Source organism: Pongo abelii, chromosome 9 (genome assembly GCF_028885655.2).
Source record: "Pongo abelii isolate AG06213 chromosome 9, NHGRI_mPonAbe1-v2.0_pri, whole genome shotgun sequence".
In the NCBI taxonomy this organism is placed as follows: Eukaryota; Metazoa; Chordata; class Mammalia; order Primates; family Hominidae; genus Pongo; species Pongo abelii.
The window spans coordinates 70,820,512-70,846,092 of record NC_071994.2 but is presented as its reverse complement, the minus strand read 5'-3'; the positions used below and the strand labels follow the sequence as shown (position 1 = coordinate 70,846,092).

Sequence of the window (25,581 nt, the reverse complement as noted above, 5' to 3'; positions counted from 1 at the left end):
CCTTCAGATGTGATACTGGAGAAGGATACAATATCACTTATGTAGTAGTCCAGCTGAGAATGAGTATCATTTTTAAAAATCATAAAAACACAACATGAGGAACTTTCTATGAACAAAAAAATGGCAAAAGGGGACTGTATACTTCAAAGATGTCTGTTACAAAAGATAGAAAGGCTATGGAAATGTTCCAGATTAAAAGAAGCTAAGAGACATGACAAATGCAGTACTTGACCCTGGACCAGATGCTATAATTGAAGCAAAAAAAAAAAAAAATGCAATCTAGGACATTATTAGGTCAACTGACAAAACTGAAATATGGACAGTAGATTAAAATATTGTATCAATATAATATATGAAATTTGGAATTGCACTGTGGTTATATAAAAGAATATCCCTATTCTTAGGAAATGCATACTTGAGTATTTATATAACTTGCCCTTAAATAATTCAGAAAAAAAAATTGCGTGTGTGTATATGTGCATAAACATGCCCATGCACAGAGCATGTGAATGCAAATGATAAAGCAAATGGGTAAAATGTCAACAAAAGGCAAAGATAAACAGTATAAATATATATCTATACCTATGGAAGATAGAAGGTACACAATTTTTTTTTACTACTTTTTCCTACAGCTTTGAAGATTGGAACTCATTTTCAGATAAAAAGTTTTAAAATGCATGGAAATTATCAAGTAGATACCGCAAAATGTCTGTCAAAGGACATTTGCTCTTAATCCCCAGTTTGTCTGTATCTTTTCATGTGTTTGGAGATATCATCTCTGCTCTTTCTTACAGATGAAGTTGTTTATTTGTCCAATATTTGATTTTGAAACAACTGCTATCAAAGATTGTATGGGACTCTAGCCATATCTTTGAGTTTAGACAAAGACTGGAAGAGTTTAGATTTACTGTCATTTTACTTTTTGTCAGATCAGAGCTTTGATAGCCTAGTGATTCCAGCTTTTTAATACTCTGAGATCTCCAAAATGGATGATGTGCACATGTGTAACATGCATGAGGCCCAGCATTTGGGTGTGACTCTATCACTTTTTGTCCCACTCAAGAAAGTAAACTGGAGTTCAAGTTAATGAGATATCTGTTGTCTTTTAAGTAAATTGCAAACCTCGATACTATAATTATTGTGAATTATAAATTTCTGTTGACACTTATCTCACAACTGACTATAAGTAATTGATTAAGAACTAATGTAGTACCCTGTGAGATGAAGGGGTGGAGGATAATGGCCAGAGGTGAAAATGACAGGTCCTCTATGTGGGCCAGATCTTTTTTTATATTCATCTTGCCGAACTTTCTCTTGGGCTGACAGTTCATTCGCTCATTCATTCATTCATTCAACACATATTTGTTGAGAGACTGCTGTGTACACTAGGCTTGAGGTACATCAGTGAACAAATGATGAAATGCTTTTCTTAATGGACCGAAACTTCTAGTTGGGAGAGAAAGACAATAAACAATGACGTTAACCAAATTCTGTAGTATATAAGAAAGTGATAAGTGATAGAGAAAAAAAAGTAGAACAGAGTAAGAGGGGTTGAGAATGCCAGGAAGGGTAGCTAGGAATTTTTAACCAGATAGCCTGCATAGGCCTCATTAAGAAGGTGCTGTTTGGCTGGGCGCGATGGCTCATGCCTATAATCCCAGCACTTTGGGAGGCCGAGGCGGGCGGATCACCAGGTCAGGAGTTCGAGACCAGCCTGGCCAACACAGTGAAACGCTGTCTCTACTAAAAATACAAAAATTAGCCAGACATGGTGGTGTGCGCCTGTATTCCCAGCTACTTGGGAGGCTGAGGCAGGAGAATCACTTGAACCCGGGAGGCAGAGGTTGCAGTGAACCAAGATCACGCCACTGCACACCAACCCAGGTAACAGTGCAAGACTCTGTCTCAAAAAAAAAAAAAAAAAAAAAAGAAGATGCTGTTTGTTTGAACAAGGACTTGAAGTTGGTGAGGGCATGAGCCATGTGATTCTCTGAAGGAAGAGTGTTCCAGAAAGAATAAACTGCCAGTCAAAGGCCCTTAGCAGGAAGGCGCATATCTGGTGCATCTCAGCCATAGTAAAGAGTCCAGTGTCACTAGAATGGAGTGAATGAGATGGAGACTAACAAAAGAGGAACTCTTCCCTTTCACTGCCATCACCTTTTCCCAGATGGTCTTTCCTTGGAGTGACTGTTCCTTGGGTTAACACCACCTCCATTGTTGAGCCAAACAACTTGGAACGCCACTTCCCCCACCCCCAACCATCACTTTCTGGACCCTACCTTCTGTCATTATGGGCCCTTGACTGATCATTCCACCACCCCCCTCCCAACACTGCAAGTAGCCCAGGTCTCAAGTCAGCCCTCCCCCACAGAGGATGAGACTCCTGTGCCCTTGCCAATCTGTGGGACACGTCCTATTGTGCAGCAGCAGCGCATATGGCACCTGTACCGAGTCATCTCTGAAAACATCAGCGAGTGGAAGTGCATGGCTTTTGCCAAGGTGCTGACACCCTTCCTTGGAGCTCTTGACTGGGAGTGGAGGACTACAGTGGTGGGGGAGGGGAAGAGTCTCAAGCTGACAGTGAGCCCTTCTCCCTGCAGTTCAGCCTAGCTATGGCCCAGGAGAAGACAGAGGGCTGGCTGACAGAGGCAGCACGGATAAGCACAACCCTGGGGCTGCACAGCCCCGTGCTGCAGCACTGCATGCGCATCGTGGGGGAGTTTCGCAGCTACCTGCCCCTGCTCACTAAGCTGGGCAGCCTCCACCCACAGAGCGTCAACTGCCAGTGTCTCCTGCGTGGTATATTTGGTTAATGTCAGAGGAGGGGGAAAGGGAAATATGTGGGGTTAGAGCGATGCAACAACTCAGTTTCCTGCTGCTCCTGCTGGAAACACCTTTCCTCCCCAAGTTTCTCCCTACCTTTCCCACATATTTCAATTTCTTTTCCTTAACTGGGACAAAAATTTTTAACCTCCCTTACTACCTCCTCCCTGCTGATGGTGGCTGGGCTTGGGCTGGGGCCTTAGCTCTGGGCTCTGAGTTGTGCTCTAGACCTTGGGTTCTAAGCTGTTGGCTCTGTGTTGTGCTCTGAGATCTGCTATCTGGGGTCTGAGCTGGGCTGGGCTGGGCTGGGCTGGGGTCTGGGATATGGGATATGGGCTGGACTCTGCCACATACTGGGTGTTGCTCTGACTTGTTTTCTCTACCTCCAGCCCTTGGGCTAGGCAGTCTCCAAACTATAGAACTCCTAACGCTGGGCCAGCTGCTTACTTATCCACTGCTGGAGTTTGCAGATCGAATCAACCAGGTGGGGACCTCAGTACAGGGGTGAGGGAGGTGGTCCAAAGCCAGGACCTGTAATAAAGCCAGTCAAGGCCCAGCAGTCCCTTTAGACAAGAGGGTGGTGGGTGTTTGGCATGTGATTTAATGTGGGGTTGAGACTGCTAACCTGCCTGAAGGGCAGGAACAGTTTCTTTAAGTCTCCAGATGGGGATCTCTTGGGCGATTCCAGACTCCCAGTGACTGAGAGTATGACCCTGATGGGGGAAGGAAGTGGGTGGCAGCCCCGAAGTTGTGGGCACACAGAATGGCAGGTGCCCCCCAACACCTGTGTTGTCCCCAGAGGGCGCGAGCTGACTATTTGCTCAGCTGGAGTCTTGCAAAAGTGGGTGGGGGTTCCAAAGCAGTGGCCCTAGGGCAAGGTACTTAGATGCTGCTGGTGGCCTATCTTTGAAGCCTGATGGTCCCACTCTCCCTTCATCTCTGAGACCTCCACTCTCCTGAGCCCTGGCCCTTGAGTTCTGCCTCAGATCCAATCCCCAAGTCCCAGCTCCAAGCCTGTCCCCTAAGCAGTTACCCAATCCTGGTTCCTGAGACCCAGCTGTTCCAGGTCTGGCAGAATGAAAATGAACGAATTCATGCCCAAGAGACTATACGGCGGTTGCAGCGGTACTGGGAAGCGCGCCAGCTGCGCCTGCTCAACTTCATCCTGCATGTACCCTACGAGCCCCCAGCCTCAGAGCGCTCCAAGAGGCAGGTGCTCCGCAGCCCCCAGTGGGAGGTAGTGGACAAAGATAGTGGCACCTTCATCCTCTCAGGTGAGACCCAGTCCTTGTGACCTAGTGAAAGCCCCCTGCTGGGGGCCATTTTCATCCACCATATCCATCAAGCCCTGCCACATCTGATTCTCTAGCCAGGGCCCCATCCTTACTAGACAGCCTAAGACATTAGTCTGTTCTGAGACAGTGTCTTCCATGTAGCCCCCCTACTGTCTTAATCTCCTTGGGATCCCCTTTCCCTCACCCATCTCTACTCAATGCCTGGGTCCTTCAGCAAAGGTCCTCCCCTTTCTGGGTACCCTCAGAAATTCCTCATAGTCAGTTATCTACACCTTTCAATGCTCTGTCCTCTAGATTGCACCCTGCTGTCTGATTTTATGCCTTATTCATTAATTCATTTCTTTATTCTCTCCCTCATCAAACCTGCATCCTCTGTGCTAAACACAGGAGACCTTGAGACTTACAGACAGTATCCCTGTCCCTCAGAAATTTCTGAGTCCAGTGAGAGACAGACAATACTATAGGGATAAACACAATGGAGCACCTTACTGAGGGCAGTAGAATCTCAGAGAGAGGACCAGCTCAAAGAACCAGAGAGAGAATCAGAGAAGTCTTCTTTAGGCAGAGGCCTTATGCTGACTTTTTGAAGGAGTAAGAGTTTGCCAAACTTGCCAGGTGAGAAGGGCAGACCAGACAAAGGGAACAGCATTTACATAAGCATCCAAGATGATATAGCTAGGGCATTGCCAATAGAGGAGAATTTTCTTATTCAGCACAACTGGAACCCAGTTGGTGAATCCAAAAAACTAATGATGCATACATAGTTTAAGATTTTTAGTTTAGCTTAAAATACATACATGTACATTTATTTACTAACGTTTTAACTTAATGACAAGAGCTTTTGTTTGATTTGATAGTTCTTCACTGCCTTTCTTGCATTAATGCATTGTCTACTATTTCTGCTTTCACTTTCTGTAAAGTTGGGCAGCAACATGAAGACACTTTTAAAGTCCCTATGAAGGGAAGGGCCTTAGCTGCAGAAACCAGGCACTGTGTGGAGAGAGGGAGGTGGGGAGAGGACTTCCAAGGAGATTAAGACAGTATGGGAGTTACATAGAAGACACTGTCTCAGAGTCCAGAACTTTTCCAGGTTTTTATTATAAGTTCCCAATTTATAAAAATTGACTTGCCTATACCTAATAGCATGTTTAATCAGTTTGCCTTTACTGAAGCTTTCTGTGGTTTCCATAGAAACAGCAACTTTCCCCCACCAATGTGTCAGTGGTTGTTAGAATATTAGATTCAACTCTTTACTTAAAATCACAACATAACTCACATAAATAGGTTTGCAAACACACTCTTATTCTTAGTGCGCACACACTTTAACTAGTGGAAGCAAAAATGAGTCTTCTAAAGAATAGCTTGAAATCTGTGAGTTTCAGTTCAGTTAGGGCTTTAGTCGGTATATTTGATGATAAGAATGGGGAGCATGAATAAAAGAGCTTCTATTTCTCTGTGGCTGGATCCCAAAGAATAGTGGAGGAGGGGATGGAGCAGATGGAACTGGAGAGGATCAGATCATGCAAAGTCTTGTGGGCCACATTAATAATTTACTCAATAACATGAAAACAATAGAGAGTCACTGCATGTTTTTTGTGGGTAGTAACATAATTAGATTTTAGTTTAACAATATCATTCTGGTTTCAATATGGAGAATGGATTGAAGGGAGGCAAGGAATGGAAATTGAAAGATCAGTTAAGGGATGACTGGTATAACCCAAGTGAAAAATAATAGTGGTCTAGATGAGGATAGTAGCAATGGGGAAAGAAAAGTGGGTGGACTCAAGCTAGGTAGAAGTCAACTAGGCAAGATGTGTAACTGGTTCAACTTCTGCATGGAGGAGAATGTAGGTCCTTTCCATTCTAATATAGATGTTCCTTATTACCCAAATTCTTTATCCTTATCACCTCTTTATATCCAGTATTTGGTTAGGGGTGCCTTTTCCAGCCATTTGCAGCATATTGATAAATGGCACCCAGCCCCCTTGTTCACATCTCCCTTATTAAGGACTCTTAAGTTTTGGTGTGGACTGACACAAAGGCTGGATGTCTGCAGTTAACATTTGCACCAAGATTGAAAGGAGATTGTCGACCCACTTTTGTCCTGAGCACATTTTATGCTAATCCATTTGCCCATCTCTGACCCTGGTTCCACACTTTGCCAAATCTGCTCCTACTTGATCTCTACCACTTTTCTGCCTCATCCTTAGATTTCTCTGCTACTAAAAGTAATAAATAAAAATTCATAGTACAAAGTAAAGGCTCTGGATAATCTGGGCCTTGGGATGTCTGTGAGCATAATTTCAGATACCAGCCTGGGTCCTACCAGTCTTTACCTGAGCTCACAGCCCTTCCTCCACCTTTGCTCCTTTTCAGTTTTCCCTTCTCTCTCTAAGCTAGCATTTGCACCAAGCACTTGTATGGTTGAGGTTTCTCCCTATGGGTTCTCTCCTTTCTCTGTACCAGGCTTTCTTTTCCTGTTAACTCTGGGCATGTTAACCAAGGACCACATCTTTGTAGTGGCCACACACCATGAAGCTGGTGACTTCATTCACCCAAATAAACCCCAAATGATGGGCTTGTTATATATTTAATTCTTACCTCAAGAAGACAGGATGTTACAGGATTGGGCACACCTACAAATTATTAATCTCCCCTTTAGATTCTTAATCAAATGAGAACAAGGATATATATGAAAACGAAAGCATACTATCAGAACCATCACCCCCAAGGAAGTTTATGCTCTTTATATATCATGTTGGCAGACACAGCTTGGATCTAGGTCAAGTGAGACATTATGCTACCTTGTCATAACCTTCGCCCAATTAATTGAGAACTTGAGGTCTGTGTGGATATGCAGAGGAAAGCTGAAGTACAGTTACACAGGTAGCTGTGTAGAGGACTGTGGCCTGCCTCATATCCCATAGAGCATAAAAGATGGGCCTCTTTGCCTCCTCACATGGGGAAGAGTAAGGGAAGAAGATAGACAGAGGGGCTGAAAGCATTAGTCCAATGCTGTTTTCTCTAGAGAGTGGAGTAAAAGTTTTGTCATTCTGAGAGCAGGATAATGAGTTTTCTTCCCACCAGGGATGTTTGGAGAGTCCTACATGTGTCTGAATAAACCTCCTTTCTTGATTCTTCTCTCATTTTTACCCCAATTAGTGTCCCTACCTCATTTCTAGCCCTAGTCTTACCAAGCACTTGTGGCATGAAGGGATAACTCTTTAAGCAGCACCAGGGAGCCAAGTACTAAGACTATGAGAGAAAAGTTCGTTCTCAGCTTCCCTACCAGGACCCCTTTTAAGACAGAATGGGCATTCTTGCTATAGAAATATTATGTAGGGTCCTGGAGCCATTCAGCCCTCTTCCCTGGCTAGAGGCTCTAGTTCTTACAAAGCACTTCCATGGAGTTAGGTGGATACTCATAGCAGCTAGTCAGGGAAATTAGCTGGCCTGGAGTCTGCTCACAGTGCCTTGGGAAAGGAGGAGCTTCTTCTCTCACCATTTTGAGACCCCAGTGCTTTACTGGCTCTACATATTGGCTGATGGAATCCTTAAAGGCACAAAGGGCAGCTGGGCATGGTGGCTTACACCTGTAATCCCAGCACTTTGGGAGGCTGAGGTGGGTGGATCACCTGAGGTTGGGAGTTCGAGACCAGCCTGACCAACATGGTGAAACCCTGTCTTTACTAAACATACAAAAAATTAGCCGGACATGGTGGCACACACCTGTAATCCCAGCTACTCAGGAGGCTGAGGCAGGTGAACAGCTTGAACCCGGGAAGCATAGTGCAGTGGGCTGAGATCGTGCCATTGCACTCCAGCCTGGGCGACAAAGCGAGACTCTGTCTCAACAAAAAAAAAAAAAAAAAAAAAAAAAAAAATAGGGAAAGAAAAAGACAGAAAGGGCATCAGGGTCTCTGTAACTGCCTCTCCTGGAAGGTTTCCCTGGTCTGCTCTTCTCTCCCCCAGCCCCAGCCCTTGCCTCATCTGACTGCCAGTTCAGCTTTTTCTGTCTTAGATTACAGCAACCTGCAGGATTCCATCCAGGAAAGTCTTCAGGTGTTGTCCAAGATCCTGGCCATCCAAAAGTCAGGAGATTTAAACAAAATAGCTTTGGAGTGGGTGGCCATCATGCATGACCTGGGTAAGTGCAGGCCTCTAGCCGGGCTGATGGGTGAGACCTGAGGCAGGATGTCCCAGAGGGATGGGGGTGAGAGGTGGAGGTTGGGTAGGAGAAGATATGAAGAACAGAGTGAGGACCTCCTTCAGGGCTGTTTCTTGGGATGAAGAGATCAGGTTTTTATTCACAGTGAAAGTTTTTTCTCCCTCAAGCAAGGTCCCTGAGTCCTGCTGGGCAGAGTATTTTGCTTGGGCTGGCGAGGTAACTGAGAGGCCAGGAGCAGGGTGGACTCCCCTGCAGAAGGTAGAACCCTAGTGTTTCCCACCGGCATTTCTCTGGCTGCTTACACAGGTGCCTTGCTGGAGGTGTGGCTGACTTTCCAGCAGAAGTGGATTTTTCTGAATAAAGTTCTGCATGAGATGAAGATCCAGTTTCCTAATGCTGACCTGGTAGGGAAGGGGGTTGAGGCAGAGAGGGCAAGAAGGGTTCCTGAATAGCAGGGCTCAGCGTGGGAAAGGGGAGCTGCCACTTCATATTGGCCCTCACTTTTATCCTCTCCCTCACCACAGAACTCTCGTTTCAAGGTCATGGATGACCAGTATCGAACCCTGATGCGCATCTCTGTAGCTGACCCCATGGTTCTGTCACTTGTAGTGCCCAGTGCCAAGAGGAACCATTACTTCCAAGGCCAGCAGCTGCAACAACTGCTGCAAGCAGGATCGGTGGAGCTGGAGGGCATCATCATGAGTCTGGAGAGCGTGCTCTATGGGGTGTGTGCTCACTTCCCCCGCCTCTTCTTCCTTAGTGACAGTGAGCTGGTAGCCCTGCTGGCTGCTCGACTGGAATCATGCGAAGCCCAGCTATGGGTACAACGCTGCTTTCCTCATGTGCATGCTGTGAGCTTCAAGTCTTGCCCAACTGGTGAGAAAAACACAGATGACTGGGAGTCAAGCCCAAACACACAGACTCAGGTGGAGGCACTTGCAGTGCTAGGGGCAGGTGGGGAGGAGGTGAAGCTGCAGGGTCCCCTTCCTCTGTATCCAGATCTCCCTAAGTGGCTGGCCTCTCTGGAGAAGTGTCTGCGCTTGGCACTGGTGCACATGCTGCAGGGCTGTGTGGCTGCTCGCCTTGCTCAAGGCCCATCTCTAGGTGAGGCCCTCAAGCAGCTGCCCAAGCAAAACAAGTTGTACCTGCAACTGTATGTCCAGCACTGGATCGACTTAGTCCAGGCCTTCCCATGGCAGTGTGTGCTGGTGGCAGAGGAGGTGGTATGGCGGGCCGAGATGGAGGAGGCTCTGCTTGAGTGGGGTACCCTGGCCATGGTCTCCATGCATATGCGCAAGCTTGAGGTACTGGTGAATTTTATGCGGGCCCAGAGGGCTTCCCAAGGTGGGCAGTCCCTGCCTTCTGTCCGCCAGACCAGCCTTCTCAGTGCTCTGCTGGTCATGGCAGTGACTCACCGGGATATAGCACAGCTACTGGAACAGCACCACGTCAGTGATCTCACAGACTTTCACTGGGTCCGCCAACTCAAGTATCACTTGGGTTCACCTCACATAATCCCCAAAAGCCCCCTACAGAGTCTTAAGACTGTTATATCTTCTGAACCCTCTCTGTCACCAGCGACATGCTGGATAGATGTGCTAGGCAGGTCCTTCCTGTACAATTATGAGTACCTGGGACCTAGACTAGGGCCTCTACCCAGCCTACTGCCTGAACGACCAGCCCTGGTACTATTATTGGCCCTAGAGGAGGTGGCCTGTGGGACCGTACTGGGTCCTAATGGTGTGGGCAAGACAGCTATAGTGAATAGCCTGGCACAGGCCCTGGGCCGCCAGCTGGTGATGCTGCCCTGCTCACCTCAGATAGAGGCTCAATGCCTGAGCAACTATCTGAATGGCGCCCTGCAGGGTGGTGCCTGGCTGCTGTTGGAGAAAGTTCAGCAGCTGCCCCCTGGCTTGCTCTCTGCCCTGGGCCAGCGCCTGGGTGAACTGCACCAGTTGTATGCCCCACTGTACCAGAAGGCTTCCCGAAACACTAGCACCATAGACCCCACCCAGCCCCAGCTCCTTGGCAGTGGCTTCTTTGAAAAACATCACGTGTCTATGCGCCTTGGCTATGGCTGTCTCCTGGTACTGCGTGCCCTGAGCTCTGCTGTGCCTGCCAACCTGCACCTGCTGCTGCGGCCTGTGGCATTGGCATTACCTGATCTGCGGCAAGTGGCAGAGCTGACTCTGCTGGGTGCAGGGATGCGGGATGCCTTCCAGATGGCTACCCGCCTATCCAAGTTCTTCTCTCTAGAGCGTGAGCTGGTGTCTGGGCCCCTGCCCTGCCGCTTGCCACTGCTCAAGCAGATACTGGAAGACACAATACGGACACTAAATGTGACCAAGGAGGAACCGAAGTGCCAGAAGCCTCGCAGCCTAGCTGCCATTGAGGAGGCTGCCCTACTGCATGCCCTACTGCGCTCACCACTGTTTAGCATTCTCAATGGGCTCCACCTGCACAGCCTCCGAGGGCTGTTGTGTGCACTTTTCCCTAGCGCCAGCCAAGTGCTGGCAGAACCTATGACTTACAAGCTGATGAAGCCACTGGTGGTGGAGGAACTGCAACAGGTAGGTCTGCATCCCAGCCCTGACATTTTGGGGTCCTTGGAACAGTTGAGCCAGGCCCTGAGCCGGGCCTCAGGCATTCTGCTCCTGGGCCCTGCAGGCAGCGGCAAGACCACTTGTTGGCACAGCTTATTTAAGATCCAGAATCGGCTGGCAGCCATGGAGGACACCTCAACCCAAGGCTGCCAGCCTGTGGAAATTACCCACCTGTACCCCAGTGGCCTCAGCCCCCAGGAGTTCCTGGGATGGCTAGAGGGCTCCTGCTGGCATCATGGCATCTTTCCCAAGGTACTTCGTGCAGCCGGTCAGTGTAACAACATGGGCCAAAAGAGGCAGACAGAGGAATCAGTCGGGATCCAGCACTGGATAATATGTGATGGAGCTTCCAGTGCTGCTTGGCTGGACTCCATCACTTGCCTCCTGAGTGAGCTTCCCCAGCTTAGTCTCCCCAGTGGACAGCAGATAGCACGACCCCCAGGCACCTTTCTCTTGATGGAGGTGGCTGACACAACAGGCATGTCCCCCACAGTGGTAGGCTGTTGTGCCTTAGTCTGGTGTGGTGGAGAGCAGACTTGGCAGTGTATACTTAGTGCCCTGATGGCATCCCTTCCTTATGAGTACCGCCTGCAGCACCAGACAGTCGCTGAGCTCAACCACATGGCTGAGGTTCTGGTGCCTGCAACATTGCGATTCCTCACCCGCCAAGGTGTCAGCTCTCTGCTGCAGGTACACGGGCAGCAGGCTGTTTGTGCAGGTGTGGCAGAAGTTACCAGCATGGCACGCATCTTACATAGTCTGCTTGACCCCCACCTTCGCCTAAAGGAGGAGAAGGCCCCTGGCCCAGGTGGGAAGATGGAAGGGCTGGTTTGAGAGAGATGGGGCCTTAAGGGTAGCTGGGGTATATAGCTGGAGCCTGGGGCATGTGTTCTTTGGTGGATCTGGGCCAGGAGTGAGAAGTAATACTGTCAACCTTTTTTCTTTCTTTCACCTTCCATCTTTTTCTACTGGGGCTCCTATCGTGGCCATGGCAACTTTCGCAGAGGACCTCAGCTATAGTGATCCTGTGGCCCAAAGCTTCAGGTCTTCAAAAAGCAGCTTTCTAAACCGGTCCCAGGTTGACAGTGACGATGTGCCAAATAAGTGCAGGGAACACTTGCTGGCTGTCAGCAGTTTTCTTTTTGCCTTGATCTGGGGCTTTGGAGCCCACCTTCCCTCCAGGTACCTACCAGGATGGGGGATGGGAGATGCAGAGGGCTGAGATGGACTGGCCCATGGAAGTAAAAACCCCCATGACATCACTCTTAGGGTATGGTGGAGTGTGTGAGTGTGTCATAAATGGAAGTGTTGTAACTGTCTGACGCTTTTGCCTGTGTGTCCATCTGAGCAGGTTCTGGCCCATCTTTGATACCTTCATAAGGGATTCTATTAGTCGCCTCTCCAACTACCCTGAGCCACCACCCTCAGCCTTGGTGTTTGATCTACATGTAAGCCCTGAAGATGGAACACTGGTCCCCTTCACTGGCCAATACCTGAGCAGCCACATCAAAGGAACTCTGGGCACCTTTCATCCTTCTATCCAGGTGTGAGGACAGTAAGGCAAGAGCTAGGGTTAGAACTTCAGGACTTATTTTAGGGGTAATCCATGTTCAAAGATCAGCTGAGGCCCACCTGCTCACTTTCTTTGATATATTTTCACAATCACAAGAATACATGAAATGTTTTCCAAGTACAGCTCTAGGACAAGTCCCCTAGACTTTTATTTTCAGCTAGATTACTGTCTTATACTGGAGGTGCTGCAGTAAGTCCCACTTCTCTCTTGCAGACTGAACGGCTCTTGTATGTGGTGGACCTGCTTCTGTCAGGGGGACAGCCAGTGTTGCTGGCTGGAGAGGCAGCAACAGGGAAGTCAGCCTTTGTGGAGGTGCTGGTAGAGCCACATCACCCTTACATATACAGCCCCATCCACCCTGCCTTCAGTTCTACCCACCTCCGTCTCCTGCTGAGCAGAGGAATCCAGGGCCAAACACAAGCCAGCCCACAGCCTGGGCATCACCAGGATTCTAAAGCCTCCCTCCTCTTCTTGCTGGAGGATCTGCACCTAGCCACTTCTGGTGAGGAGCTGGGAAGAGGGAAGGAAGGAGCTACTGTCATCTCTTGAGACTATAAAATCCCTAGCAATATTCATTGACTCTCAGATATATGTCTATAGATCTAACTTTAGTGTTCTGTTCTTAATATCTTATTCTACATATGCTCCCTGAACAATCCCATCCACTCTCATGGCCTCATCTCTTCTTTGACTGCTAAATCTCTGTCTCCAATCTCACTTCTTTTCTAAGCACCAGATCTGTCTATCCAGCTGTCTACTGTACGTCTCCACCTTGTTGTCCTGTTGGTACCTCAGACCCAACCCTGAGCTCATCATCTCCCCGCGGCCAAAATCTGCTCCTGTGTGTCCTCTTAGTTTCACCATCCAGCCAGTCATGTAAGCCAGAAATCTTGTTGACATCTCATTCTCCTTCACCAATATCCAGTCACCATGTCTTTTCAATCCTACCTCCTACATATTTCTTGAATCTTTCCACTTATTTCCATGGTTCAGATGATCTTTACTTGGAAATCTGACAAATGCTCTTACAAAGCTTTCTGTGATGAGGCTTTCTTCTGTGTCCTCTTACACTCTCTCTAATTGGACTCAACAAGTCAGGCTTCCTCTAGACCCTGGGATTGCTGTCCTCTCTCCCTTCTCTATGTGGCTAAATTCTACTTATTATTTCTAAATTACCTAAGGCAGTGGCTTCTCCAGGAAGCCTGATCCATAGGCTCGGTTAGATATCCATCCTGTGCTCTGTACAATAACCTGTGATAACCATGATTTTATGATTGTATGCTTGCCTATCTGTCCCTTTCACCACACTTGGAGATTTATGGGAACAGAGAACAGAAATTTGTCTCATTCATTTTGATAGACCCAACAGGAAGTAAGTGCTCAATAAAAGTTTGTAGAAGACAAGATAACAAAGGAAAGGAGAAAAATCGTGATGAAAATTTGGGATATTGAAGTGTAAATTCTTGGGATATTGAAGTGTAATTCTTTAAAATTAAACAACACACTTCTAAATAGATTATGTACCAAAAAAGAAATTACAAGAGAAATTAGAAAATGTTTTGAATTAAATAATAATGAAAACAAAACATATCAAAATTTGTGAGATGCAACTAAAGGTTAATAATAGCTTTAAATATCTATCTTAGAAAGAAAGCTTGGAAGCAATGACCTAAATTTTCAGCTTAAGACTCTAGAAAAAGAAGAGCAAGTTATACCCAAAGCAATTAAAAGGAAATCAATAATAAAGATCAGAGCAGAAATCAGTGAAATAGAAAAACATACAAACAATGGAGAATATCAACAAAGCCATATTTTGTTTCTTTGAAAAAGATAAAATTGACAATCACCTATTAACACAAATCAAGAAATAAAAAGGAAAACATAAATTTTCAATATCAGGAATGAAAGAGGTTTTATTAAAGATATTTAAAAGGATAAAAAGGGAGCCAGGGCCGGGCGCTGTGGCTCATGCCTGTAATCCCCAGCACTCAGGGAAGCCAAGGAGGGCAGATCATGAGGTCAGATTGAAACCATCCTGGCCAACATGGTGAAACCCCGTCTCTACTAAAAATGGAAAAATTAGCTGGGCATGGTGGCATGTGCCTGTAACCCCAGCTACTCGGGAGGCTGAGGCAGGAGAATTGCTTGAACCAGGGAGTTGGAAATTGCAGTGAGCTGAGATTGCACCACTGCACTCCAGTCTGGCGACAGAGCAAGACTCTGTCTCCAAAAAAAAAAAGGGAGCCAGGCATGGTGGCATACACCTGTAATCCCAGCTACTAGGGAGGGAGGCTTAGGCAGGAGGATTTCTTGAGGCCAGGAGTTCAAGACCAGCCTGGGCAGCATAGTGGGACCCTTATTTTAAAAAAAAGTTTTAAAAAAATGGATAATAAAGGAAAATTATGAAAAACTTTATGCTAATAAATTTAGCAACTTAGATGAAACGGATACATGCTGTATTAGTCTGTTTTCATACTGCAATAAAGAACTACTTGAAACTGGGTAATTCATAAAGAAAAGAGGTTTAGGCTGGGCATGGTGGCTCACGCCTGTAATCCTAGCACTTTGGGAGGCTGAGGCAGGTTGATCACTTGAGGTCAGGAGTTTGAGACCAGCCTGGCCAACACAGTGAAACCCTATCTCTACTAAAAATACAAAAATTAGCTGGGCATGGTGGGGGTCACCTGTAATCCCAGCTACTTGGGAGGCTGAGGCAGGAGAATCGCTTGAACCTGGGAGGCAGAGGTTGCAATGAGCCAAGATCGCGCCATTGCACTCCAGCCTGGGTGACAAGAGTGAAACTACGTCTCAAAAAAAAAAAAAAAAAGGTTTAATTGACTCACAGTTCCACATGGATGGGGAGGCCTCAGGAAACTTAAAATTGTGGCAAAAGGCGAAGGGGAGGCAAGGCACATCTTACATAGCAGTCGGCGGGGATGGGGTGGGGTGAGGAGATGTACCATCAGAACTTATGAGAAATTGCTCACTATCATGAGAATAGCATGGGGGAAACCGGCCCCATGATCCACTCACCTCCCACCAGGGCCCTCCCTCAACATATGGGGATTACAATTCAAGACAAATTTGGTTGGGGACACAGAGCCAAACCATATCACATGCCTTACAAAAACATAACTTGTCAAAGCCTAACCAAAAGAAGAAAAATAATAGAAAATGAACAGCCTTATGCCTAAGAAAAGTCTGAATGCCTAATAATAAATGTTTCCAGTCCCAGATGGTTATGCAGTTGAATTATATCAAATATTTAGAGAAAAAGTACAACTTATACATACTTTTTCAGAAAATGGAGACTACTAAGCCATGATGAAGACATTTCAAGCAAAGAAATAAACTGTTATCTCCCTTCATAAACCTAAATGCAAAAATAATTCCTCACTGAAATATTATTAAATAAAATTCAGCAACATACAAAAAGAATAACATCTTAAGACCAAACGGAGTCTATCCTGGGAAGGCAAAGGTGACTAAACATTGAAAAATCAATCAGTGTAGCTCACATTAACAGAATAAAGGAGCAAATGAGTAAGTAATATTAGTAGATAAAAATCACTTGACAAAATTCCAACACTATTCCTTAACTCCCAGGAAATTAGGAATAGAAGATAACTTTCTCAATTTGATGAAGAGCATCTATCATACTTACAGCTAAATACATACTTAATGGTTAAATATTGAATACTGTCCCCCTAAAATCAGTTAAAAGGCAAGAACATACTCACTGCTTCTATTCAGTATTGTACTGGAGACCACATCGACACAATTAAGAAAAAGAAAAGCTTTTAAAATTAGAAAAGACAAGTTAAAACTGTCTGTATTGGCATATAATATGATTGTCTACATAGAGATCCCAAAGGAATATTTTTTTAAACCCCATAAAAAACTACTACAATAAATAAGTTAACTCATCAGGGTCACAGGATACAGAATCAATCCATTGAAATAATTTGTATTTCTATATCCTAGTAACCATCGGAAATTGAAATTTTAAAATATTACTGAAAAGTCATTTAAAAGCATAAAATAGGAATAAATTTAATGAAAAGCATTCAAGATCTGTACACTGAAAATGACTAAATATTGCTGAGATAGAGGAAACATAAATAAATGGAGAAATATATGATGTTCACGGATCAGAAGAGTCAGTATCATTAAGGTCCTTCCCCCATATGATCTATAGATTCAATGCAATGCCAAGCTAAATGAATGCCAAGCTAAATCTTAACAGATTTTTTTTTGGTAGGTTGACAGTCTTATTCTGAAACTTATATGGTAATGCAAAAGATCTAGAAGAGCCAAGCAACTTTGAAAAAGAACAGAGTTGGGACACCTACACTAGTGATGTTAAAACTTGCTATACAGTTGTTGTAATGAAGAGAGTGTGGTATTGGTATAAGGATATACATATGGACTAATGGAACAGAACAGAAAATCTGATATATAGTCATATATGGCCAGTTGATTTTTAATAAATGTGCCAAGATAATTCAATGGGGGAAAGGATAGCCTTTTCAAAAAATGGTGCTGGAACATCTGGATATATGCATGGAAAAAAATGAACCATGTATTCTACCTCAAAATATAGATAAAAATAAATTATAGATGGATCACAGACCTAAATGTAAAAGCTAAAACTGTAAAATTTTTAGAAAAAAATTGGAGAAAAATCTGTGTGACCTTGGTTAGGCAATGATTTCTTAGGGAACAAAAACTAAATTTTATCAAAATTGAAAACCTATGCCCTTCAAAAGACACTGTTACAAAAATGAAAAAATTAAGTGATTGACAGAGAAAACACGCATGATACATGTATCTGACAAAGGACTTGAACCCAGAATACATAAAAACAACTCAATAAAATACAACTCAATAAGAAAACAAACATCATCCCAATGTTTTAAATGGACAAAAGACTTAAACAGATGACACTTCACAAAAGATGTATGAGTGGCCAACAGTATACAAAAAGATGCTTGATATTATCAGGCATCAGTGAACTGCAAATTTAAACCATCATGTGATAATTAAGAAGACTGACAATAGTAAGTGTTTTCAAAGATGTAGAGCAACCGAAACTCTCTCACTTTGATGGTGAGAATGTAAAATGGTACATCCACTATAAAAAATATATGCCAGTTTCTTACTAAATTAAATATTACTTAACATATGACCCAGCAATTCCACTCTTAGGTATTCACCCAAGTAAAATGAGAACTGCATATCCTCAAACTTAGTATACATGAACATTCACAGCAGCATTGTTCTGTATAATGGTAAATCCACATCTCCACCCAAATGGCTCCAGGTGGTGGCAAGAGATAAGAATTTAGAAGCACCTCTCCCACCTAGCAATCTAGCTCCTTGCTTTGCCTCCTTTCCTTTAAGAACAGGCCATTCAGGCATTTGCCTGAAAACTTAAAATGACCCACACCCTATTCCCTTATATATACTGCCAGTCCCTCCCTCCATCCCTCTTTTCCTCCCTCATTCCCTCTCTCTCTGTCTCTCTCTCTCTGTCTGTCTGTCTCTCTCTCTCTCTCAATCTGACTCTTCATTGCTGCCTCAGGTGACATGAGGATGAAGGACTGATCTCCCGGCTCATTATGCCCTCCTTGCACAGGATTGAGTAAAAATCCTTGAACTTGTTTCCTATTGTTGTGGTGTATTGATGTGTCCTTCTATCTAAAGAACCAGAGTAAGTTTTCTGTGTGAAGGACTCTCTGGTCACAGGTCAGACAACTAGGCATTAGGCTGTCCATCAGATAAAAGAAGTATCCTGTGAAAGGCACACTGTAAACCCCCACACTCAGCTCCCCTTTATTTCCTGTTAGGGCAGGGTTGTTGGCTGCTCTGGTACTAGAACACCAGTTTAACGGGGGGCTCTCAGAAAAATACTACTCAGGAATAAAATGGGACAAACTACAGAAACACGCAAAAACATGGACGAGTCTCAAAAACCTGCTGAGTAAAAGAAGACAGACATGATCAAGTACATACTGTATGATTCTATTTATATGAGGTTCTAGAACAGACAAAGCTAACCTATAGTGATGGAAATCAGATCAAATAACAATGCCTGTGATGGTGGTGGCAGGGGGATTGATTGGCTTTAAAGGAGCATGAGGAACTTTCTAGGGTGATGAAAATGTTCTAAATATCATTGGGGTGGTGATGACACAGGTGTGTACATTAGTCAAAATTCACTAAACTGTACACTTAAAATGTATACATTTTGTTGTATATAAATCATGTCTTAATAAAGTTTATTTTCAAAATTTATTATTATTATTATTTTTAGAGACAAAGTCTCACTCTGCCACTCAGGCTGGACGGTGTGATCAGGGCTCACTCAAGCTCTTGTGCTCAAGTGATCCTCCAGCCTTAGCCTCCCAAGTAGACAGGTCTACAGCACACGCCACCAGGCCCAGCTATTTTATTTTTCATTTTTTGTAGAAACAAGGTCTTGCTATGTTACCCAGGCTGGTCTTGAACTCCTGGCCTCAAGAAATCTTTCCATCTCAGCCTCCAAAAGCGTTGATTACAGGAGTCAGCCACCACATCCCAGCCTAAAGTTGATTTTTTTTTAAGTGTACATGTGATATAACTCTATTCTCTTTGACTGAAACGATTGCGCTTTCCCCCTAATTGTGATCAGTCTGGTTTCTATCCTTCTCAGCTTCCAAATCTTATTATTCATTAACCTTCAGTTAATGAATTATTGTTATTCATTATTATTATTATTATTAACCTTCGGTTAGTGAATAATAAGTCACAGAGGTAGGATCTAGGGAGAAGAGAGAAGAAATTCCTCAATTTTAGGGAGAATGTAGGGGAGGGAGAATAGCTTACTCAAATGTGACCAAGTCCCAACACGTCAGATTCACAAAATTCCTTTAGAACCATGTGTGGCAGGAATAGAGGGAACAGGTTGATACTCTCATGTGGACTTTTACATGTCCTCATTATTATTCCTCATGTCCCATAGACCCAGAGAAGAGCTGCCAGCCAGTGTTGGAGACTCTGCGCCAGGCCATGGATGGCACTGTGTATGCCCACAGCACCTTGGAACTGCAGACACTGCAGCCTGCAGTCAACTTCCTTGCCACTGTCACAGTGCCAGGCTACTGTGAGCGCCCACTGTGTCCACGCCTCTTTCGACTCTTCACAGTCCTGGCCCTGGAAAGCATGACCCAGGCCACCCTGCTGGACAGACATGTGCCCATCATTCAGGCTTGGCTTGAGCGTTTCCCATCTGTGGAGCGGGAGCGTGCTCTGGCACGAGGTCTGGTTAGGGCCTCAGTAGAGGCCTGGGAGGCTGTGTGCAATTGCTTCATGCCTTCACCCCTCCACCCACACTACCACTTCTCCCTACACTCTGTGAGCCACCTACTGAGCAGCCTGCAGCTGCTGCCCAACAGAACAGGCTCCCGAGGCTTTGTGGACTATCCCAACCACCAGGAGCACTTGCGCCGGGTGTCAGGCCTGCGAGGCACTTGTCTGACCGTTATGATGGCCACACGCAACGTGGTGCGTCTTTGGTTGCATGAGGCACAGAGAACCTTTTGTGACCGGCTGGACAGCCCTAGGGAACGCTCCTACTGTGCCAAGCTGCTCCTAGTAGTAGCTCAGAGTGTCTTCTGCTGTGGGCCAGGGCCCCAGCACCTGGGCAAGGACCATCAGGAGGATGAGGAGGAGGAGGAGAGGGTGCCCGAAGTAGAATCTGAAGGGGAGTTGGCCCAGTGGGAGGACTTCAGCAACAGCAACAGTGAAACAGAGGAGGAAGAGGAACTTTATGGCCTTCAGGTCGCCAGAGTCTCAAACTCCAGTAATCCAAGTCTAACACCATCCATAGGACCAGTAAGCAGGGGGATGAGGGAAAGCATAAGTCACAAGATAAGGCAAGAGAAAGGCACAAGGGCGTCCAACTATAGGCTCCAGGTAAGGAGATCATTCAAGACTTGGTGGCAGAAGAAACCCCAGATGGACCTGGTCTCACCCTTGTTGTTACCAGTGCTACTACTACATCCCCAGGAAAAGCCCTCAGACCTGGTCTTCAGTCAGGAGCTGATACTGGGGCCTAACTCTGAGACCCCCAACTTGTACCTGGAACGACAGTGGGAGAAGCTAGAGGAGCAGCTGGCCACCTCAGCTGCTCAACTGAAGCTGAGCCCCCACCTGGCCCGGTGTCATTCCATGGCCCAGCACGTGGCCCGCCTGGTCCGGGTGCTGGCCAGGCCCCGGCAGCATGGCCTGCTACTCTCGGGGACTCTGGGTACGGGGCGCCACACTGCCATCACTCTGGCTTCTAGCATTTGTCAGGCCCATTTCTTTCATCTACCATCTGGGTCAGAGGAGGCCATTCTCCAATGTCTACGAGATGCCAGCTGGCATGCTGGCATGTTAAGCCAGCCAGTGGCTCTGTTGGTACCCAGTGGTGTGGATCTCACTACACTTCATCGCCTCCTGGCCCTGGCAACCTCAGGCAGTTTCCCTGGCCAGTACACAGAAGCAGATTTGGACCGCATTGGAGAACACCTCCCCAGGGAGAACCTTGGTGTCAAACAGAACATCAAGAAGGAAATGGTGTTGCAGAGGTGAGGCCAAGAACCCCATATGGGAATCTGCTCTGCTCTTACTCTATCTTGGTCAAAAGGCCAAAAGGAATTCTGTGGGCTGCCGTGAGGGCTGAGAAGATTGGGGCTAAGTGGTCTGGTTGGGACTGGGGCCAGGAGGGGCAAGCAAAGGTAAAGGGGAGGACATTAGCTGAGCCCTGGCCCACAGGTTCCACCAGCAAGTGTGCAGCCACCTTCACCTGTTCTTCCTGATTGGAGATAAACAGGCCCACAAGCAGCTGCCTTCCACCCTTTTCCTGAGACTCCTTCAACTGGCCACTGCCAGCATTGACCGCTATGAGCCCTGGGACCAAGCTGCCCTGGTCAAGGTGGCCCAGCATCACCTGGAGGGTGCTCAGAGTCTACCCCTTGATGACAGTAAGCCCTTTTTACTTGTCCTTACCACTCATCTCTACCAGGCTCTAATGAGGGTTATTACCTAGGTCAGTCTCTCTCTCCCTCTCTAGAGCCTACAGAGCCCCCTTCACATTTCCCACCCTTCTTCCTGAGCTAGGAGAGGATCCCTTTCCTTTCCTGTTTTCCTACAAGCTCACAGAGTGAGGCTAAAGCCATGCCCATTGCAGGCTCCTGGAAGTACCCAGACCTACAGGCCTCAATTCCCAGTGTGGCCAAAGCCATGGCTCTTATCCATCTTTCGGCCACCCACTACCATGAGCACCTGTGCCCTGCATTGCCACTCGTCACCCCCAAGACCTTCCTAGACTTCCTGGACACTTTCCTGATGCTGCAGCAACAGACAATCCTGAAGATTAAGAACAAGGCCCAGCGGTGAGTGGTCCCTTCCCCTGCAGTGTACCTCCTTCTGCTCCTTTGGGTTTCCTCACCAGCACATCGTATCTCCAGGGTCCAGAATGCCTTGGAGAATCTGAGAATGCTGATTAAGGAGCACGGTACCCATGCCAATCTGATCTTCGACTTGGAACAGCAGCTGAAAGACTCCTGCAAGGTAAGGAGATGATTTTGAGGCTTCCATGGTGGTGTCAAAGCAGGAGCCCAAAAGGGGACTTGAAAGGAAGCAACCAGAATGAACCTTAGTTCTTGTCCCCCTAAGCTTCCCCTTTCCCTAGGAAATCTCTCTTATCTCTGCTGCCTCCTCCTTTACAGCTTAGGTTCAAAAGTTTCCCATGATACAGCTAAGACCAGATTGATTCTTCATAACAGGTGAAACCCAAGCATCTGCTTCTGGTTGCCCCTAGTACCTTGATCATGTGAAGTTCAGTATGCTGCCAAGATCTCTGTAGATTCCCATGGGGGTTGGGGCAGGGATTACATCTCAGTCACCACTCACTCACCTCTTAGAGTTATCCTCTTTTTCCATAACACTTTGTCCCCATACCCTTTCTTCCACAAAAGCAACAAACAAACAAAACTGTTGTATACAGTGAGGACATGTAGATGGGTGATGGCAGCAGGGAGAAATTTGTATTATAGCATAGAACCAGCAGTAGATTTATAATGGTATACTAGACAAGAGTGCCCTGAATTGTCTTACTCACCCTCCTCTACCAGGCATTTTCCAGTGACCAACTTTTCCTTTCCTCTCTCATCTCTCTAACACCTGCTCTACAATGTTTTTGAGCCATCCCATTTTTCCTTTAGCACTCCTTTCTAGTTGAAACCTCAAAACCTTTTGCTCTCTTATACAGAACAATCTTATTCTTTGAATAAACAAACTTCTTATATCTGGCTAAAATTGGTGATGATAGGGCTTATCACACCTTCTAAAGCCAAATACTCCTAGTTAAAGGTGTTTTCCCAAACTAAAGAGCAGTTTTGTTTTTAATAAAAAGAATTCTAAAATAGCACCTTTTTTTCCTACTACACAAGATGTTAATAAATACTCTGGTATAACTTCAGAGCAGTGAACTAGTGCCCATCTCACACTCAGATAATCTTTCTACTAGGGTTTCAGGCCTTAAGCTCCTAATACCTAGCCAGCTCTTCTGATAAGTGCCTTTAGGACTATCATCCAGTGCCACACAACTCCAGAGACATGGCATATGTCGTGTCTACTAATATGGTTTTCACTGTGTTTTATATAAATGGTATCCCCTGGAGTTTTAAAGGTACTGGTGCCCTCCTACTATTCACCACTTAGGATGAACAGCTTAGATTAGACCTCAAGACTCAGTTAAGTTGCAAAGAAAGAAAAGAAAGTCAGAGAGCAGCAGAAATCCCCTGTCCCAGTTTTTTACCCTACATTTTCCCAAGATGATTAATACCAGGATTGTTGATCTGGTTTAGGGGTGCTAGTATTCCTTGATCTGTGAGTCAGTTATACCAGAGCAGAACACAGTAAGCCAAAGATCTGGATAAGAGATGTTCGTAGTCTCAGGGTCATTCAGAGTCAGATCCCTTGGTCATTCATTCAATAGCTGTAATAGTGTGTACTTCTTCCAATGTTCCCCACCCCAAGAAATGGCATTACCATCCACTGAGCCAAATCCCAGGACTCATTCTGGGCCCCTCCATCTCTTTACTCTCTTATATTTAACTGGTTAATTTTTTCATTATTGAACTCAACAAAAATTTATTTTTTTGTTCAGGCATTTCTTAATATTTATGTCTATGTCAATATATGCCTACATTTACATCTAGATGGATGGATAGATAGATAGATGTTAGAATCTTTGCCATACCTTTCTGAGGTAGCTATTCTTTTCTCACTTTACAGATGAGAAAACAAAGATCCAGAAAGGTTGGGGAGACTTCCCTAACCTTATAAGGTTGTGATGAGGATTAAACAAGATCTTACATGTCAAGTATTTAAATGTGCTGGCACATAGTAAGAGCTCAATAAATGTTAGTTACTATTAATGTTAGGTTAGGCCAGGCACAGTGGCTCACGCCTGTAATCCCAGCACTTTGGAAGGCCACTGCCAATGGATCACTTGAGCCCAGGAGTTCAAGACCAGCCTGGGCAACACAGCAAAACACTGTCTCTACAAAAAATTATTCAGGCATGGTAGCACCTATCTGTAGTTCCAGCTACTCAGGAGTCTGAGGTGGGAGGATCACCTGAGCCTGGGATGTTGAAGCTGCAGTGAGAAATGATTGCACCACTGCACTCCAGCTTGGGTGACATAGTGAGAACCTGTCCCCAAAAATGAAAAAAAAAAAGAAAAAAAAACAGGTTAGATTGCTTCCTAATAAAAGGAAATAGGGCACTATCCTTACCTTCATGGTGCTTATAGTTTAGCAGAAGATAAGAAGATATAGACTCATCCAGATAATGACAAAACTGTGTTATAACATAGTAAGTTCAGAGTGCTCCAAAATATCAAGAAAAACTTTCTAGAGAAAGCAGAGTGCCCTGCTATGCAGCACAGAGCATGTATATAACATGGTAGGAGCTCAAAAACCTTCACTAACTATGTAAACAAATGAATGAAGCACATGAAAGTTGATGCCTGAAAGTTAGGTCAGATTTGATCAGTGCTTGAAAGGGGCCGGGTGACAGAATGTCCCAGGTTGATGTAACAGCATGTGAAAGGCCTAGAGACAAAAGAGTGTGTGCCACATTGGAGGAACTGAAAGTCAGGAATGGCTGGAAAGTAGTGTGCTAGGAGAGAGAAAAGAGATGAGATTGGAATGATGAGTAGGGGCCTGGTCATGGGGCTATTGTCAATCAAATGTAGAAATGACAAGTGTTAATGACAATGATTCAGTTTTTAGAAAACCAGCCAGGCTGCAGTGGGGGACTAAAAGGAGGGGAGTAAGAGTGGAAACTGAGAGACCAGTTAGGAGGCCAGTGCAGAAGGTCGGGAGTGAAGAGGGCCTGAGCATGAGTGACTGACGTTGGGAAGGGCAGTGGACACGAGAGGCATTTAGGAAGTAGAATTGAAAGGCCCAAAGATGGGCTGGATTTGAGGGGATTCAGGAGATGGAGCCAAGGGTAACAACTCAGTTTGTTCCTTGGGAAACTTGAGCGTATCTTGCCACCATTCTCTGAGAAAAAGAATACACAGGAGAGGAGTCAGATTGCAGGAGAGCTGAGGAGGCATAACCAATACATTCATTTGGGGACATGTGGAGTCTGAGGGGCCTGTGAGACCCCCAAGAGAAGATTTCCACTAGGCAAATGAATACATGGTATGGGGCTGGGAGGGAACCTAGCTAGAGAGAGAGATTTGGCAATTGGAACATAAGTAGGAATCAAAGCCATGAGATTAGGGAAGGCATTTAGAAGTGTAGAGTGAGAAGAGAAAGGAGGGTCTGAAAAAATTGATGAGGAATAGTTAAGGGCTGACAGAGGAAGAGAATGAGAAAGAGCAGCCAGAGAAGTTAGAGAAAGCCCAAGGAGAACAAGTATCATGAAGGCCAAGAGAGGAGGATGACTCAAGAGGAAGAGAACTGTCTTCTGTGACAACTGCTGCTAATGAGTCAACTAAAATATAGAGTAGTGTAACATAACTGTTACACACATAGTCTTCGGGTGAAGCGCCTGCAGAAAAAGCAACCACACACT

The 25,581-nt window shown here is 45.6% G+C and overlaps 1 protein-coding gene and 1 long non-coding RNA gene across 20 annotated transcripts in view; one reads left to right on the top strand and one right to left on the bottom strand.

Moving 5' to 3' along the window:
- DNHD1 (dynein heavy chain domain 1) overlaps nucleotides 1–25,581 on the top strand; it is a 72,870-nt gene that overhangs the window by 38,035 nt on the left and 9,254 nt on the right. For 11 of the 18 annotated variants that reach the window (XM_063711286.1, XM_063711285.1, XM_054524763.1 and 8 more), the window contains 14 exons: nucleotides 2,372–2,499; nucleotides 2,601–2,808; nucleotides 3,213–3,307; nucleotides 3,890–4,097; nucleotides 8,140–8,265; nucleotides 8,593–8,690; nucleotides 8,811–11,697; nucleotides 11,894–12,071; nucleotides 12,241–12,433; nucleotides 12,676–12,964; nucleotides 19,466–21,074; nucleotides 21,262–21,470; nucleotides 21,677–21,881; nucleotides 21,957–22,059. In XM_063711286.1, the coding sequence (XP_063567356.1) occupies nucleotides 2,372–2,499; nucleotides 2,601–2,808; nucleotides 3,213–3,307; nucleotides 3,890–4,097; nucleotides 8,140–8,265; nucleotides 8,593–8,690; nucleotides 8,811–11,697; nucleotides 11,894–12,071; nucleotides 12,241–12,433; nucleotides 12,676–12,964; nucleotides 19,466–21,074; nucleotides 21,262–21,470; nucleotides 21,677–21,881; nucleotides 21,957–22,059 (6,536 nt within the window). Of the gene's footprint in view, nucleotides 1–2,371; nucleotides 2,500–2,600; nucleotides 2,809–3,212; nucleotides 3,308–3,889; nucleotides 4,098–8,139; nucleotides 8,266–8,592; nucleotides 8,691–8,810; nucleotides 11,698–11,893; nucleotides 12,072–12,240; nucleotides 12,434–12,675; nucleotides 12,965–19,465; nucleotides 21,075–21,261; nucleotides 21,471–21,676; nucleotides 21,882–21,956; nucleotides 22,060–23,787; nucleotides 24,274–25,581 lie in introns of those variants that run through there. The other 7 variants (XM_024254775.2, XM_054524762.1, XM_054524771.2 and 4 more) reach the window with 6 other exon arrangements.
- Nucleotides 9,042–22,865, bottom strand: LOC129048705 (uncharacterized). 2 transcript variants are annotated; one of them, XR_010135490.1, is made up of 4 exons: nucleotides 21,910–22,865; nucleotides 12,841–12,972; nucleotides 10,447–12,075; nucleotides 9,042–9,159 (listed from the first exon to the last, which is right to left on the bottom strand). It is a non-coding gene; the product is annotated as an uncharacterized LOC129048705 (long non-coding RNA). The 2 variants fall into 2 exon arrangements; XR_008511265.1 differs by having other exon boundaries at nucleotides 10,447–12,972.